Source organism: Aplidium turbinatum, chromosome 4 (assembly GCF_918807975.1).
Source record: "Aplidium turbinatum chromosome 4, kaAplTurb1.1, whole genome shotgun sequence".
Taxonomy (NCBI): domain Eukaryota; kingdom Metazoa; phylum Chordata; class Ascidiacea; order Aplousobranchia; family Polyclinidae; genus Aplidium; species Aplidium turbinatum.
Window position 1 is genome coordinate 3,754,267 of NC_137475.1, and position 18,125 is coordinate 3,772,391.

The 18,125-nt window shown below is 38.6% G+C and overlaps 1 protein-coding gene across 1 annotated transcript in view; it reads right to left on the reverse strand.

The window, feature by feature from the left end:
* Positions 1 to 6,671: 6,671 nt before the first annotated feature.
* Positions 6,672 to 18,125, reverse strand: part of LOC145768108 (ATP-dependent translocase ABCB1-like) — a 32,477-nt gene continuing 21,023 nt past the window's right edge. Inside the window, exons 16-26 of the mRNA XM_082579579.1 lie at positions 17,819 to 18,029; positions 17,383 to 17,532; positions 16,368 to 16,473; positions 15,728 to 15,868; positions 15,291 to 15,447; positions 14,661 to 14,858; positions 14,433 to 14,545; positions 13,882 to 13,975; positions 10,311 to 10,457; positions 8,635 to 8,804; positions 6,672 to 7,767 (exon numbers count right to left, since the gene is read on the reverse strand). Coding sequence (XP_082435705.1) covers positions 7,707 to 7,767; positions 8,635 to 8,804; positions 10,311 to 10,457; positions 13,882 to 13,975; positions 14,433 to 14,545; positions 14,661 to 14,858; positions 15,291 to 15,447; positions 15,728 to 15,868; positions 16,368 to 16,473; positions 17,383 to 17,532; positions 17,819 to 18,029 — 1,548 coding nt within the window. The 3' untranslated portion in view covers positions 6,672 to 7,706. The remainder of the gene's footprint in view (positions 7,768 to 8,634; positions 8,805 to 10,310; positions 10,458 to 13,881; positions 13,976 to 14,432; positions 14,546 to 14,660; positions 14,859 to 15,290; positions 15,448 to 15,727; positions 15,869 to 16,367; positions 16,474 to 17,382; positions 17,533 to 17,818; positions 18,030 to 18,125) is intronic.

Consider the following 18,125-nt stretch of genomic DNA (forward strand, 5'->3'; position numbering starts at 1 on the left):
AAGAGCACCGACTACGCTACCTACTTTAGTCTACTTTGAACACTTTTCAGTCATTTGTGTGTATTTTTTAAAGTATTTATGCTAAATATCTCAAATTTGATCATTATTGGGTGTAACCAGACAAAAAACTCGCTGTCCACTTTGAAAAGCACTATAAACACATTCAATTCAATTCAATTTATTTTTCTTTGTCAGAATGCAAAAGAAATGATATTGTGAAAAAGAAATACAGTAACAAAACTAACAAAAGGAAAAGGTGGCAAAACCTTAATGGTTTAAGACGTGCATGAAAGGATCTAATATTGCGGTATATGCATCAATAAATATAGTTAAGCACGGCCACCAAACCTGATACTTTAAATGATGCAGCCAAACAAAAATAGGTGGGGCTACTTTGAACACTGTCCAAACTTATGCACACCAACACACAACGGTAAATCGTTAAAAAAACACTAGATAGCAAAAAAACACACTAGAACACTAGATGCAACCCAAAAACACTAGATCTAGTGGAAAAACACTAGGACTCCCTAGGAGTGGCACCACTGCCGTGAAGTATGGGATAACGGTGGCAGAGTTGCCAGACTTTGAATTTTTTTCCTGCCAAACAAACTTAAAAAAAAAAGTCAAATCAACACAAAAACTGCCAAAGAAATAGCTATTAGCTAAAAACCATCATAACCATGTTGGGTGCACCGTGCACCACTAGATATGGTATAACTTGCAAAACTTTGGCCATGCTTTGTGATATTGTTTTCAGTTTTCAGTCAGTATTGTTTTCAGAAATTTTCATCTGTAGCTCTGTCACTGCAACTGAACCCAAAATTGCAGCTTTAATTGCCCTGTCGTTGTCACTAAAATAGCAAACTAAAACGCATCTATGCTTTTGTATTGATATCTAGACTTATTAATAGATTCATTAGGCTAACAATAAGATCATATTTCTTTCCATATAAATTTGTGTCAAGTTTCGCGTTTTAAGAAGGTAGAACCACATTTTTGTTTAGGACATTTAGTTTGATGTAGGCCTACATTTAGTTCCATGAAGTTTCAATCTTTGAAGAGTACTTCCATGTCCGTGTGCAACCATAATGTTGCTCAAATGGTCCACAGTACAGGTACAGTACATTTTATCACCACACATTTCTGTTTGTATTAAGTTTAAGACATGCTGCCGACCAACCAAGTTTTAGCCTTATATTTTTGGGTGTCACCATGATCTATGACGAAACGAATATCATACTTAAACATTGCAATGACAAAGCTTGTAGTGAGCATTGTAGGGTTTTAGTAATTGACGAGCCCCCAGTGTATGGTTCTGCCTGACTTAGTCCCCAGCGTAGGGTTTGGCTGTCTAATTTGTCATAAATTTTGTTAATAAAAAGAAAATAAAAAGGATAATTTAAAACCATGTTGGAAGATAACGATGCAGCTTCGGTGCATGTAGGCGGCAATGAGATTAGCTGAGAGAACTCTGTCGTGTCATCCGTCGTAGTGCTGTTGTCTCTAAAGGTCTCTCGCATCTCATCAGCAGCAACCATTAGGTGAGGTGGCGCATCTGCAAAATTCGATACAGAGTAGCATCCGCAAGATACATAATTACGGTATAATAAGTAGCCTAAAGTACGTACACGGTAGTAGGCTATAACATAATAACAAAAAATATAGCATAAAATTGTTGAAACCACTGGGCGACATGATTTAATCATGGCGGCAGATGCCAGCATATACGTGAACAGGCGAGAAAATCGGTAGACTGTAATTGTTTGTTTGTTTGTTTATCTTTATCCTGCATTGCGGGAAAGCGGACTTGAGCGCTATGCATCGGTGTACGCCTTCCGACATACACCTGACCCACGCTGCAGCCGACGGCAATGTCTGTTTTCCGGTTGTCTACTTTACTTATGACTTAAATTTGGTACTACCGATTACTCGAAATCGATCACTAGGTAGAGGCAATTATCGTTAAGTTTCTTGCCCAGAGAAACAACAGCAAGTGCGGGTGGTTGGAGTCGAACATGCAGGCTCTCGACTGCGAGCCCAACGCCCTAACCACTCGGCCACGGCTGCCGATTATATACAATGTGATACAATACAGGGGATGCAATGCCAGTAAATGAGCGAAGTCGTTGAGAACGAATAGCTTAGTTAACGTAGGCTAGGTGAAATGGTGAGCACCTGAAATTGTAATAAAATGCAGTGAAAACAGGTGGTGATGCGATATATCAGTGAATGAACAATGTCAGTGAGACATGGCGTAGCTTGAAGTACGATGTGTAAAAGCGGTAAATAATAGCATAGGATAATGGGAATACTACGTAACATGACAGTGTCATGGCGTAGGCTAAGCTTACAGCTAATCGGGTGTATGTAACAGGAAAAAGCAATGGTTCAATAGAACATACTGAGATAAAATCGGTAGGCATAAAACGTCTAGCATGTTTTGTAATGGTTAATCAACGTTTGAACGACGTGTGATGAATGGTGCTGTTTAATCGATTTTAGAACGTGGCAGCGCTCCTGCCTTATCAAGAAACAAAATAAATTACATGGCCAAATGCCAACCAAGCTTTTACACACAAAGTTCCATATTCAGGGTAAATAACTGTGCATATACTGCAATTCCAAACAAAAGAAAAACAGCGGCTAAAATAACTAAACAAAATTTGTATCCACATAGTATCTGATTGCAAGATAAAACACTAACACATAGTGTTGGTATCCACATAATTTCTGAAGAATGGCCCAGGAGCCTCTAGCAAGTTTTTTTACAAACATTTTGAATGTGCTTTGTCATCATTTTCAAAACAACTTTTTTAAAAATTCCAAATTCTACCAAACACGTTTTGAAAACTGCTAAAATTCTGCCAAATTGTCCAGATTTTTCAAATTTGGCAGGTTTTGTGGGTGACGACCAAACTGGTTTTGTAGGTAACAACTAGAACATCACACAACTCAGGCGAAAGAGAAAACTAAAAAAAGAAAACTAATCGGGAAAAATGATGGTTTGCAAAAATGAGAGAATTGAAAGTAGTTACTTTTATACTTGTGATGAAAGGAAAAGCGAGATGTTTAATTTTGCATCTAGTTTTCTTTTTTCAGTTTTCTCTTACGCCTTAGTTGTGTGATGTTCTAGTTGTTACCGGTTTTGTGTTCAACACGAATCGCCCTGTGCCTGTCGTAATGTATTAGAATCGACTATTATGACAAAGTAGATATGGGGTGAATCAAAGTTGCACGCTGTGGGGCAGAGTTGGGCTGATTCAAATATTTTTGATTCCGACTTCGATCCTGTTTATCAGGAATAGACTCTAAATATAACTCTGAAATTTTACAATATGCAAGCTCCGACTCCTGTTATACCGTACTTAAAAAAAAGCTGCGACAACAAGTTCTGGAAAGTAGCTAGCCTATGTTCTTTGTTCGAAAAACCATATGCCGTATGCGTCAACGTAATTGTAAAAAAAGTTGGCAGCGTCAGCGCATACACTAGCGTAAACTCATTTTGTTTGCTAGGTGCCAAACATTCGCACGGTATAAACCATGCGAAACAAACTAGTTTTATTTTGAATTTCCACGAAGAAACACAAGCATCTGAAAGTGTTCATCTGACATTTTGCTGTATTTTGGCTCCAATATGTCTTTGCCCATTGAAAACATTCTTTCAACTGCAGCGCTGGAAGGTATTGGCGTGTTGTAGCGAAAAAATACATTAAAAAGTATGCGTTGACGCTATGCGCTAAAAACCACGAAAACTTTACGGCGTAGCCTCAAGGGCAAACTATCCAAAAAATGTGGCCGCAAGCGTTAGCGTAAACAAAAAGTCTACGCCACAAGTATGCGGCGTATAGCCTACGTAGCCTACATCTCTGGCGACAGCGCACTACTTTTTTCGATTGGTAACTGTAGCTCGCGCTACTTTAGCCTGAGTAGCGGTAGCTAGCTACTTTTAAAGTAACGTATGCCCACTTCTGTTACTATGCAATTTACACAATCCAATGTAAACTACTGTAGCCTACTTGGAATAGCTAATACAATGTTCATCATTTTTTGTTGTTTCAAGCTGTCCTACCAATCGCTAAGTTAGGCTATATGACTGTTGAAGACAACTAAACAAAACTTGGTAGCCTAGTCTATATATCGTTCAAGTTCTAGTCGTTCGTATGGACTGGACAAACGTCACAGAAGACATAGTAGCCTACATTCGAAAATAACAGCATAAAAATAAACGTAAAATCTTTTGCTGCGTATAACTTTACCAACTGAAAATTAGGATTTTTTCAAATGGGCTAAGTAGCCTACCAGCACAGCAGTAGACCTGATGGGAATCGTAACTTATTTCAATTGTTAATTTTGACACATTTTCAGGTTCGCCAAATAGCGACAGCAGAAAGAGTCTCAAGGAGACGTGATTTACCAACAAGAAAAGCACCTGCCTGACTTCAAACTGCATACGTTCAATTAATGTTAAAAGGGACCGATTTGCTGACTGGAGTGTTTGAAGCGATGTTTGAGACTATAAACTTAAAAAAATGTCCAAACTAAATTTTCGAAGAAAATGTCAAAGCAGAAGTTAAGAACGAATGTTAAAACAGCTGTGGAGATTACATTTTTAAAGTTTCCAAATGTGACCCGTTAAGTGCGTACTTAACACTCTGTCACTCACGTTACTGTGAATTTTGGCAACCCCAAGTCTTTTACGCCGTTATATAACTTCATAAAGTGTTGGGGATCCGCCAGCGCAATAAGCCTTTGGTACAGTGGTTCTTAAACTTTTTGAGACACGCCCCCCTTTTACAATTCTAACAAAATTTGCGCCCCACCTTGTTTCAACATTAAAAAAACATTATTTAGAACTGCAATTCATTTCCAGGTAAGTTGCATTAATGCGAAGGATGTAACTTTTTTTGGATACCAAATGTTTAATTTGGGGATTAGTAGCAGATAATGCTCATCTCAGATCGGCTTCACATTCAAGTTTGTTTCTAGATTTTGTCTTTATGTTTACGAGAGTAGAAAAACCATTTTCGCTTAAGTAAGTGGATGAAAATGGAAGAAGTGTGTATACAGCCACAGCACCCACACTCTTGTGAATGTGCACATAGCCTATTTCGCCCAGAACCAAAGTTTGGTATAAAGTTTTGTTTTTTAGCTTTTGCTTCATTATGTCTTTTTGACTACGGTATTTCTGGAAAGTAAATATTGGAGTATTGTTTTCTGATATAAGTTAGGCTAATTGCATTATTTCTGTCAGACTGGAATTTTCATTGCAAACAATGTTTCTCAGTTTCTTCACACCCTCTAATAGCGCCTTTCAGATAACGTAAAAATTCAGACAGGGTTGTAGGCTACTATAGATTTAACAAAGAATACGGTAACAGAAGAGGTAATGAAAAAGGGACTGTGGTTTACGCAAAAAGAGATTAAAAGACCATTTTTTTAAATGTCATTCTCTCTACTCTTATTATTCTTGCGATTTTGTAAGCCACACTTTCTTCATTAGCCCACTGTTTATGCTTTTTTTGTAAAATCTATGAGGATGTTCGAGGTTTTACCCTTTTAAATGGTCGAATCGAAGGTTTGGGTTTTACGACTTGGCAACAGGATTGCATGCAGTGCAGCTGGTTTAATGCTGGTAGCCACTTTAACAAGTCGAAGTTCTGCCACTGAAATTGACTAGAATGAAACCACCAACCAATCATAAGCTATGGTTTAAGTGACGTAAAAATGGCGAAAAGAAGATCATAGAAAGCAAATTAAGTGATAGATTTTTTGTCAGCTGGTTGGCTTAGGGGACAGGGTTAGGGCTAGAAAGTAGTCATTTCATTGACGCGTGTTCGATTCTCACCACTGCAATTGCTCTTTTTCTTCTGTAATTACCAAATAAAGTTCAAAACAAGCATTAACTCTCTGGATGAATGTTAGAAGGATCACAATTGGACGGTAGCCTCTTATAACACGTTCTGATTGGTTGGCGGTTGCATTGTAGTCAATTTCAGTGGCAGAGTTTCGACTTGTTAAAGTGGCTACCTTTAATGCTTGCAAAGCGCAGACATGCAAGCAATCGGCTGGAGTTGGTCGAACACATCAAATAACAGTTCGCACTTCGCAGGCAGTTGTTAATTGGCATGTCGGCAAGGTCAGCGTGTGGACTTGGTTGGTTGGTTTTGAATCTTTATCCTCGGACTGACAAAGCCTTGGTAGGTTTTCCTGGGTGTTTTGCATACTTGTAGAGGCTCTTGACACAGGGCCGGTTACCGAGATTGGCAGAGTGAAGTTTTTCTATTATTGAAGTATTTTTGCCGAGGAATTATTCCATTCACTAGGTGCCGCTGAATGGAGAGCAGTCCTGAAATGCGTTGCTCAAGCGCACACCCCGAGAGTCGAATCAGCACCGCGTGATCTTGAGCCGGGCGCGTAACCACTGAGCTAACGGGACGAACTTCTGCATTAAGTTGCTGCTCAAGAGGGTAACCAAAGCTAAAGGTCTAGCCTTCTTCTCACTGTTGGCTTTGGTGCAGATATGTTTCAGCTTGGCAGAGAGTGCTACTTGTAAGTGCGGGGTGGTGCAGACGCACGTCCTATAATCAAAGACTGCCGCTTGCATAGACTACTCCGGAGGGCCTAGTATTCATTGACGACTTCATCAAGCAGTGGCTAGCAGACGGAAGCACTATAATATTTAGCGATAATATGAAGACGAAATCCAGTAGCCTATGGCTCAAGCAACTCCTCAGATGGAAAATCATTCGCTTTTTGCATTGAATCAACGTATGTAGAAGTTGAATCAATGTAAAAACGATAGATTTGCTGTCTGAATCAGCTTTATACAATAAACCACGAAACGAAAGCTGAAAGGACATTCAGTAAAGCCTTACTACTGCAGCCCACCACCCACGTATAGGCCTAACGGTATAAAACGTTTTTGGAAAACCTTTGATAATATTTAGCCAACTCCAAAGTACAAAGATGAGAACTTTTAAAGCCACACGCGCAAATTCAATGAGCAAAGGAAAACGCATGTAATTTTCTCATTTACCCCACTTCGTGATGTTGTCTTCTTTAAATATTTGTAACTTTTTATTCACCAGATAGCGTTGAATTGTAAAGCTGTTGTTGTATTGTTCAACTGCCAATACCAAAATGTAGCGTTATACTCATTATAATCTAGTTTGGTGTTTTATTGTTTTCACATGGATAGGTTAACCTCTATTGATTGATCTATTGAGGCGGACAAAGTATCTTACTGTTTTTGGTACAAAAATTCAATCATAACACTTTTTCGTGTTAAAAAAACATAGCCTAGGTTTTATAAAACAAAGAATTTCTATAAAGCTTTGATGCGAAACTTATTGCAATAGAGAAATAAAACATAGTAACTTTAGCGGGTTTAGCATACTTTATTTCACACAAATCTTGTCGAAAACGTTTCACACAAAACGTGTCGAAACAATGTGTGAAACACAACACGTGTCGAAACAATTTCACACAAAACGTGTCGAAAACGTTTGAGTTTATTTTATTTAATTATGTTCTATTTTGTGTGAAATAAAGTATGCTAAACCCGCTAAAGTTACTATGTTTTATTTCCCTATGGTTCAACAAAGCAAACTCTCTACCAAAGCTTTATTATTGCAATAATAAACCAACACAATAGTCTGCCTCTACAGACTATACTTTGTCGTTAAGTATTTGGTATTCAAGCTTCATAAATCATCTGAAGAGTGCGTTTCGTTTTCTTTTGGAATTAGCTGGGCGTTTACCAACCTGAAATAAATCAAATTGTTGTTTGCGTGTGTTCGGTAAAAGTACAAATCGCGGAATATTAATAGAAACATATTTGAAATGACAATACTGTAGGCTGCATAAACAACACGACAATTTATACATTCTAATAAAGCAGGAGGAGCTGCTGGCTGGAACTGACTTTGGAGAATGCTGAGCAGGGCTGAATATAAAACCAACCTTAATGGCACTACTGTACTTGTAAAAAGTCTGTTTGGAATCTTCATTTATACTTAATGCACATTATTAGTAGGCGATAAGTTACATTCTAACAGCAGTAATGGCGGTTCTAGCTAGGCCAGGCCTATCAACAAGAGTGTTAGAACCAAAAACATTGAGACCCTCCCTTGAAGATTTTTACGAAAAAAGTACTTGCGAATTTGTGCTTATTTCGAATTTTGTAATAACTATTTAGGTTTAAATAAATTGTGCAATAGCGGTTATAAGTAGGCTATAAAAACCAATGGCTTTGCGGTAAAGGAGCTGCATTCCACAAAGTAGCTTTGGTGATTCAGAAAAGATTGCCTTGTTCAACTATGTAAAAACTAAATTAAACAAATTGCGTTTAGGGTTAATTTAAAAGACGAAAGTTAGATCAGTAACAATGACAATATTTTATAACTTATTATATAGCCTACTTTGTGTTAAAATATTATATATTATGTATATAAGTGTATAATATTATTACTATATTCAATAAGATTGGTTCTTCATCAAAGTAGAAAATAAGTCGGAAAGACGCCATCTAGTACACTTACTAAAGAGTAACTTTCTCATCTCTCATAAGAGTTAGGCTATAGCCGCTATACTCTATCACGTCATTAATTGGTTGAATCATTTTGTACTAACTGATAATAGGATCCTCTTTGAGCCAAAAGATCATCATGGGTTCCGATCTCCTTAACCCTTCCATCTTCTATCACAGCGATTTGATCCGAGTTCATCACTGTGGAGAGTCTATGAGCCACCACCACGCAACTTCTTCCTACTCTTGCAACATCCAGGGTGTCTTGGACAATCTACAAACAACCAATATTTTTCGATTGATTATTACAATAAAAGCAAACCGGGGCGTGTTGTCACAGGTTTGGGGTTTTTCGATCTGTGCTTTTGCTATATAGCCTACAATGCAAGTGATTTGGTTATATCATTCGTACGCTGTCCACTAACACTTCCTTTTGCCACTAGTTAAACTTTTTAATCGCAAAAGGATTTCAAGAAAATCAAATTTTTGTAAAAGAAAAAAATTGTGACAACACGCCCCAGCACGGGGCGTGTTGTCACAAAGCATGAGGCGTGTTGTCACAATTTTTTATTTTTTACAACAATTTGATTTTTTTGAAATCCTTTTGCGATTGAAAAGTTTAACTAGTGGCAAAAGCAAGTGTAAGTGGACAGTGTACGAATGATATAACCAAATCACTTGCATTGTCCTAGCAAAAGCACAAACCGAAAAACCCCAAACCTGTGACAACACGCCCCGGTTTGCATTACAAAATCAAATTTTATTACCTGGAATTTACACATTTATAAACAAGTTGAAATTAATTCAACAACTGCTTTAGGTCTTGTTTCCTTGCCTTCACATATCGACCAAGGGTTTGGTAGTTTATGCCAAATTTTGCTTCTGCTTCTCGTAAGCTGTGAGCATCATCACAGCTGTGACAACTCGCCCCGACGTACCCAATCAGACAAAAGTTTTAATGGCGACCAGAAAAGGCACGCTATTAACTTATAAAGTTTCAGCTAAACTTCTAACATGATAAGCTATAAAACTGATTTCATACTTGCGGTCAGACTGCCCTTATGAAAGCGTCACACAATTTTGAAAAGTTAGTGAAATTTACATCGATGACCAAATTTTTAATAATAATTTAATTTAAGCTAAACCTGCTGTCTTTTCTTGACTTTGCTAACCTCAAAATGAAGATGACTCTTAACGAAGCACGTGCTACAAATATAGACTCGAAGCAGTCAGTGCAAGTAAAAAAAAAATTGCTGTGACAACACGCCCCTTGTGACAACACGCCCCTTGTGACAACACGCCCCGGTTTGCACTTATTATCTATTTTGTTTCGAGGAAGCCTGGCCCTCATCTCAAGTCACCATGGTTGACCAGTTTTTAGAACGGCTCCTCCATTTGTTTTTATCCTTGAAATACAAGATTCTGCATCTTTTTCAATTTAATGTACAGTAGTAGGCTATATTGTAGAAAAGCAAAGATACCGGTAGTCTAATGTATTTTCATTTATTTTCCGTTAATTGATTTGTAGTCAAAAACAAGACAAGAAGTTATCACTAAACAATTGAAGGTACAATACCGCACCGATTTGAACTTTCGTAATGTGATATTAGCCTATGAGTAATAATTACAATTGACTGTAAATATGACTAGCTTGTGGGTTGTAGACTAGATAGATTGTAAAAGCCATTTATTGTTTTACTGAAAATCAAACAATAAAGAATTAAAAGTGATTAAGTTTCAATGAAATTTTAGGCTAACTATGAAATGAAATAAAGGACACCTTTTCGCTTTCGGCATCCAGAGCAGAAGTTGCCTCATCTAAAAGCAGGATCTTCGGGTTCCGTAGCAGGGCTCGAGCGATAGCAATTCTTTGCTTCTGTCCTCCAGACAACTGGTTTCCTTGCTTTCCCACTCGAGTGGCATATTTCTAAAGAACCAGAACCATTGCCAGGTTGAAGCATCAAATACAATATGGTGGCCTACGTCTGTGTTTGTTTTCGAGGTCCATGTTGAAAACGTCATTTCAAATCGTTTTTACACTTCAGTTTAGTTTGATTTTATTTCTGACTGTCACAACGAAAAACAGTATATGGCAAACATAGCAGAGGTCTAGAAAATGTAAATTCGACGAAACCAGAAGGTCATGATGTGCTTGAGACCTAATCAGGATAATCAGTTTAAGATTTGGCATGGTCGCAACCAGAGATGGGCACCCGCTACTTTTAAAATAACGCGCTACCCGCTACCGCTACTTGGGCCAAAATAGCGCGCGCTACCGCTACCCGCTACCAATTTAAAAAAGTAGCGCGGTACCCGCTCCCGCTAATCGGGCCAAAATAGCGCGCGCTACCGCTACTTCTTCCGCTCTTTTTGTCTAAAATGACACTAGGAAACACTCAAGTCCCTAGTGACGCAAAAATGACCTTGTGTCACAATCAATGTTCAAGGCCTCGCGATGGACTGCTTTGTGTCTTCAACGAGCGTGTTGTTTTGATTGTAAAATTCTGGTGCGATATGTTATTATCGGCTATGACCTGAAGTAACCTTTGATTGCGAATCTTTGTTATGTAACGTAGTTCTGGACCATTCTGTAAGATGCGAACCTCGAACATTCTGTTGCTTTCTCAATCACCAAGTATCGTTTGTCATGATGTCACAAGGATGTTTATCAATAGATCTCTGATTGCGAAATCATTATTATGCAATGTATTTCCTAAAATCATTTTCCCTACGTGACAATCTAGAAACTTCGGCTTGTTTACGATTTAGTGCGACTTGACAGAACCATGAGTCCTATGATGTAACATTACGTAACCTTCTCGAAGTTACTATACCGAAAAACCTTCTATAAATAGTGGTGTAATTTGCGTAATGATTATTATGGGAGTCGATTATGATGAGTTGGTGATGAGAGATCATTGTTGTAGTAGTAGCAGTTGTTAATAGACGCAAAGATTATTGTTGATCGAGAGTTGAAGTATTGAATACGAGTAAAGCAAAGTTGATGCTAATATAATTTCTGATTGAAATTAGAATCGTATGAGAAGCTGTGAGTGGATCACGTTAAACTCAATCAAAAGCCGCAAGCGTTGGAATCTATTGCTGTTTACTGTTACTTTGATTAATTGCTTGAAGTGGTGAACCATTCGTTGGAGTCCTTCAAGCGTTTTCATATATATCATTTCACTAGTAGAACTATTCGACATTTAATTGACTGCTTTTCGGTTATAACCCATTAAACTGCGCCATTGAACCTTTCCAAGTCTTTTTCCTGCTAAGAGATAGAAAGAAAGCGTGACACCTTGAAAACGAATGTTATCATTCGTTTACGCTGTCGTTTTGACGTCGTTATAGAAAACACTTTCTAAGGGAAATTTATTGTTACGCATCTTTCAAAAACACGAGCATTTCAAAATGAGAGTCACTATAAGTCCTGCCCGCTTTCGCTTAAGCACATCTTTTCCAACAGAGAAAAGTCTCTCCACCGCAGCATTGGAAGGAATGGTGGTGTTGTATTTGAACAGATATTTTAACTCGGTATTCGAAAAGCTCAAGGACTTTCTCTTGTCCGAAAAAAAGGCGTCCACAATTGTTGCTTCCTTCTGCACAGACGTTTCTCGGGATGGCGCAAACACTCCAAAAAATACATCCTCGGAGTCATGACTGGTGTTGGTGTCACTCTTTTCGGTATCAACCTGGCTTGATGTCTCCCGTAACAGTCGAATTACATCTGTCTTGACTTTTTCTCGCAGTGCGTCGATCAGCATCATCTGTGGAAACGTAGTGCAGAAATTGTAGCCACGACGTCTTGAAGGAGGGAAGAAGACATGATGCCATCACGCATTTCATGTTGTTGAATCGTTTCTTCACCCCTTCAAGGACTTTCACTCTCAACTCCTCACAGGTCACAAGATCACTGATCTAGGTCAACTTTTTCCCGCAAATTGTGATGGTTGGAAGCAAGACTCCGTAATATGCCTTGGACTGGCCTTGGAGAATGTCTAAAGCCTGCGGCAGATAAGCTTCATCACACGAAGATATTCGCCGAAGAAGTTGACGTCAGCTAGAAAAGACCGAAACTTTGCAACCAAGCCGATTATATAGCTGCTTGACCACGCCAGTATTGCAAACAAAACAAGCATTTTTTTCAATTTAAATTAAAAAGTAGCGGGTAGCGGGAGTACGACTGAAAAAAAGTAGCGCCTCTCTCGCTACCACTACTTTGGAATAAAAATAGCGCCGCTACTCCAGCCGCTACTCCAACTAAAAAGTAGCGCCGCTACCGCTACTTTTACCAAAAAAGTAGCGCCGCTACAAAAGTAGCGCGCTTCTGCTCACCTCTGGTCGCAACACCATGTGAAATATTCTTTGCTTCATCATTTCCAAAATTTCTAACATTTTATGTGTCTCATTTGTTTCGATGTAACTAACAGTAGGCCTAGATAGTTTTCAGTTTTTCGGTTTTTCAGTTTTTCGGCAGCAATGGCGAGTAACCACTCGCGTTGGGCTCACAGTCGAAAGCCTGCATGTTCGACTCCAGCCACCCGCACTTGCTGTTGTTTCTCTGGGCAAGAAACTTTACGATAATTGCCTCTACCCAGTGATCGATTTCGAGTAATGGGTAGTACCAAATTTAAGTCATAAGTAGAGTAGACAACCGGAAACAGACATTGCCGTCGGCTGCAGCGTGGGTCAGGTGTACGTCAGAAGGCGTACACCGATGCATAGCGCTCAAGTCCGCTTTCCCGCAATGCAGGATAAAGATAAACAAACAAACAAAACAAACAGCCTTGCAGTAAATTAATTCCTCGTTTTTATTTTTAAAAACGGTATATAAATGTAATTGCGAGATTTTTACATAATTTAACATGTAGGCATATTACAAGCTTCTATTTCGACTGATTTGATCCAAAAACACCTGTTAAAATTTTTCCGCCCCGTTAGCTTTGTCCGCCCTGTTAGCTCAGTGGTTACGCGCCCGGCTCAAGATAACACGGTGCTGGTTCGACTCTCGGGATGTGCGCTTGAGCAACGCATTTCAGGACTGCTCTCCATTCAGCGGCACCCAGTGAATGGAATAATTCCCGCCTCCCGGCAACAACACTTCAACAATAGGAAAACTTCACTCTGCCAATCATGGTAGCTGGCAATGCGTCAAGAGCCTCAACAAGTATGCGAAACTACCAGGAATAACCAATCAAGGCTTTGTCAGTCAGAGGGTAAAGATTCAAAACCAACCAACCAAACATTTTTACTCATAGATATTTCAGACTTGTTGTTTGGAAGCTCTGGTGTCAAGCTTAAAGAACTCGATTATTACTCCACGATCTTGATTGTAGGACGCTACTTACTTCAGGTAAGCTGTCAATGAAACTATGGATATTTGCGCTAGAGGCTGCTTGAATCACTTCTTGGTCTTCATAGGAACGAGTGCAGTCCCCATATCTAAATATATTTTGTTATAGAAATGTAAGGTTTGCTATAAAAAGGCTATGCTCGGTAACTTTTTAAATAAACAAAAACTCAAGTAATAATATAAACATCCGTAGGCTACACATAATTACCAAATATCACCATCACATAATATACAATAATAGCCTACATTACTTAAAGTTCACGTGGAAAATATAACGCGCTCAAAAACACATACAAATCTTTTTCTTGCTGGTTTATAGCAACAGTTTATCAAAATGTTTCTGCAGTTAAAAGTAATTGCAGACAAAAAATGCGATTGGATAAAAACAAACAAAGTTACAAGTTTAGTTGGCCTACAATAATTTTAAAGTCCTATAATTATGTAAGTGACATGCAATAACTTTCAAACCTTTATAAAAAAAACAGTGGATTAAGTTAGTGTAAACAAAAGGGTAGTCTAATCATAAACTTCGACGTTAAAACTTACAAGATATTATCTTTGATTGTTCTGTCAAAGAGAATAGGTTCTTGCGAAACAATTCCAATTTGTTGCCGAAGCCAATTCACATTCAAATCTTTCACATCTACTCCGTCGACCAGCTAATTTAAAAAATAAATCACGGTCTTATTGATTTTTATACCTTTATACGTTTTCGTACCGGTACAAAATTTTTTTGAATCTTAACCACTATAGGCCACAAGCTATCAAACCTACCAGTTTTCCGCCTTCAGTGTCGTAGAAACGATCAATCAGTTTAACCAGGGTAGACTTTCCGCTGCCCGATGAGCCTACCACAGCCAGTGTTTCCCCACTTTTTATAGACAATGTCAAATCCTTCAAAATAAGGTCGTCTGGTCGTGATGGATAGTTGAAGAAGATTGATTGCATTGCTATCTCGCCCTTGCAATGTGCCTAAACATTTATGAGGTGAGCTCTGAGTAGTTTATTGTGTGTGAAAAAAGTAAAACGACTCATGTTTTATTTAAATCAATTAATGAAATAATTTGTTAAAATCTTGGAGTAAAGCGCGCAGTCCAGGTTCAACAAAACTAGAAGAAAACTTCTGGCAACTACAATATAATAGATGACAAAGTTGAAAAGGACTGTAGATTGCGCTTTACAGCAACCACCAATGGAAGTCCAGCGATGTGGCCTCTGAGGTTTTGGCTTCTGGAATTGATCCCTAAAAGATCGCAGAGAAGATCTGCCAGGTAGTTGTGATGCCAGTATAGGTCTGAAATAGTGCATAGGAATGTGGAGATGTCTATAAAATGATTTGGGTTTTGATATCGACAGAACATAATAAAATCACAAACAGAAAATACAATGACGAAGCGGCCTTACAGGTTTCAATCCATCCTCGCTGAATGCATCAATTGTCGGTCGACTTCGAAGAAGTTTGATAACCCGTTGTGCAGAGCTCTTTGCTTCCGTGTAGTTTGGAACATAAGTTCCAGTTTCCCCAATTGCCCTTCCCGCGTAAACGATGGCAAGCATGACTCTGCATGATGTAAATAAGCATGACACAGCAGAATGTAAGCAAGCATGACATTGCAAAACACAAACTTTGGAGAGTTTAGTCATGATAGGTTTGATATAGGCCTACCCGTTACAGAACAGATGCAATCATACTTTCTACGTTTCAGAGAACTAAGTAAAAGTATTCACTTCAATTTGTTCAAGTTTAGATGATTCAAGTGTATAAAATGTTTTTGAACTTTACTTTGTACAAAATTTAAGTTATTGAATAGTTTTTGCTATCACCAGTTTGGTACAATTACATGAAAATGTGTTGAAATGGAATAAGGGATCTTCCAATGAGAAATATCCCGAAGCGAAACATGATGGAGTTTCCAATGAAAGGCATAGCGAACGCGAAGCCATACGCCAGCGCTGCTAACACAGCTTGCCTTCTTGCCTTTCTGTAAACAAAGGAATAAAGCAATTTTTTAAAAAGCATGTAAAAAAATGTTAAAACAAATAGCCTATACGAGAAAAACATTATTATCAGAAAACTAATGTAGCCTATTACAAAAACATGTATTCTAAACGCAGATTTTATGTTGGTGGCCTAACGACAAAAACGTTGCCAGGAATAACTTGATGCAATAAGTGATATTTAATGAAGTTCTTTGCGTTTCCTTTATTTTGATTATATTGTACTTGATAATAAGGATGGCAGCGTTCATTAATTCTTCAACCTTTCATCGTCATTCTAGTGTCAACGGTACAACAATAACCTGTGTGTTATCGATTACACAACTATTTAAATATCTTTCCAAAAACACAACTGCGTGCTCTTGAGCGGTATCGAACAGGCGCCATACCTTTGTATTTGTATTTCATTCGTATATGATGTAACATGTAAGCAATGCGTCTTCTATAACACAAGCAAATTAGATAAAGTATCATAAATCGTACCTTTTCGGTGCCTTCAGAGAAGCATCAAATGTCTTCAAAATCTCGTTTTCGTACGTCAGAGAAGAAACAGTTTTGATGTTATAGATTGCTTCTGTCGCAATGTTCACTGAAATGTATGATATAGGAATAAAAATGAAAAATTGAGCAAATCTGATTGCTTAGGTTATTTGGCTACCCAGGATATCCTAAAACAGTGACGAGGTACATTTCATTGCAGTACACAAGCCAACGCCAATCGTTGTGTCCTCCTTTGAAAATGTCAGTTATCATTGTCTTGCCAACAAGTGCTTGGACAAGTAATCGAACTGCTGGCATCTGTCGTCGGTGAAAGAATCTCAGCACTGTGTTATGCCCCCGATAATGCTTTCACATTCACTGTCTTGGTAATGTGATAAGCCAGCTCATGTGATTCTTCAACGAAGGCATGGCAAATCAGGGAGCAATGGTTGAATTCTCAGCATAGGCTATGCAGTCATAGCCATAAAACAACAAAAAATTTGGGGATGCGAAAAAAATGTATTCAAACTTTGTCCTTGCAAATATATATTTAAAAACGCAATGATTTACATTTTTCTCAAATCACTCAATATTTTTGCCCAAATTAGCGCGTTTTTATTGTATCAGGGTTGCGACTGCCCCCTCACCCCATTTACCTCATTTCTTATGACTATGTATGCAGTTGAGCAACTCACTTCAAAGTAGCAGGTAGTGCACTGGCAACAACACAAACACCATCAGCTGCATAGGGAGCGGTGAGAGCTTTGGTTCAATGCTGAAAATGACGCCGGTTCGATACCGTTCCAAAGCAAGCAGTTGTGTTTTTGGTAAGACACTTAGCGTCCTTGAAGATGAACATGAAGATTGGCTTCCTTGCCTTCCCGTACACTTAACGTAAATTTTCAACTTCCGGGCGTAAGCCTGGATACGACAAACAAACACACCCACAGCAAACAGCTATTTGAAACGAGCCGACTATACAAATTCTCATCTATCAATAAACTATGTAGCAGCATACCTGCTTCCTCATAGTCTCCTTGTCCAGGCTTGGCTTGACCGCTGTGTGACCAAAACTGTAGGAAACCAGCTGCGATGACTAGTGGGATGTACACAAGCATCATCAATGCCAGCTGCCACGAATGACCGAAGCCAATCCCTATCGCAACTCCTGTCATAAGAGAAAAAGAAGTTGCTAAAAAAACAACTAACAGTTTGCTTTTGCAATGCATTTGTAGCCTACCTAGCTAAAAAACTGCATGATTGATGATAACACATGAATACGCCAACTCTTGGTCTAACAGTTGTATGCATCACTTTAAAAAAATCCAAATTCGAGTTTTGCATTCGTGATATGAACCTATTTCTTGTTTCTGCAGTCCTTATCCATCGTTGATCGTGTAAACTTTCTGTTTACCCAGTTGATACTAATCGTGTAAACGTCCTCTTGTACTCACCCAAGGCACAAACTACCTTGATTCCGGTACCGATTCGTATCCCTGTAGCCCCCTTTGTTTTGTACGCATCCGTTGCTAGCCTGGCACACAGGGTCCCAGTTCCGTGATGTGGGTCGTCAAAATAAGCGATGTCTTGTCGAAGAAGCGCGCGAAAAGCATCTTTACGTAAACGTACCACAAGTTCCATTCCAGATTTGGCGAATGAGAAAGACTGAAAGGTGCATGCACTTTATATTAATGTAACACTTAACCACCAATGTCTAACTAACGTCTATTTTAATATACCTTACGTATTTGGATGAAAATC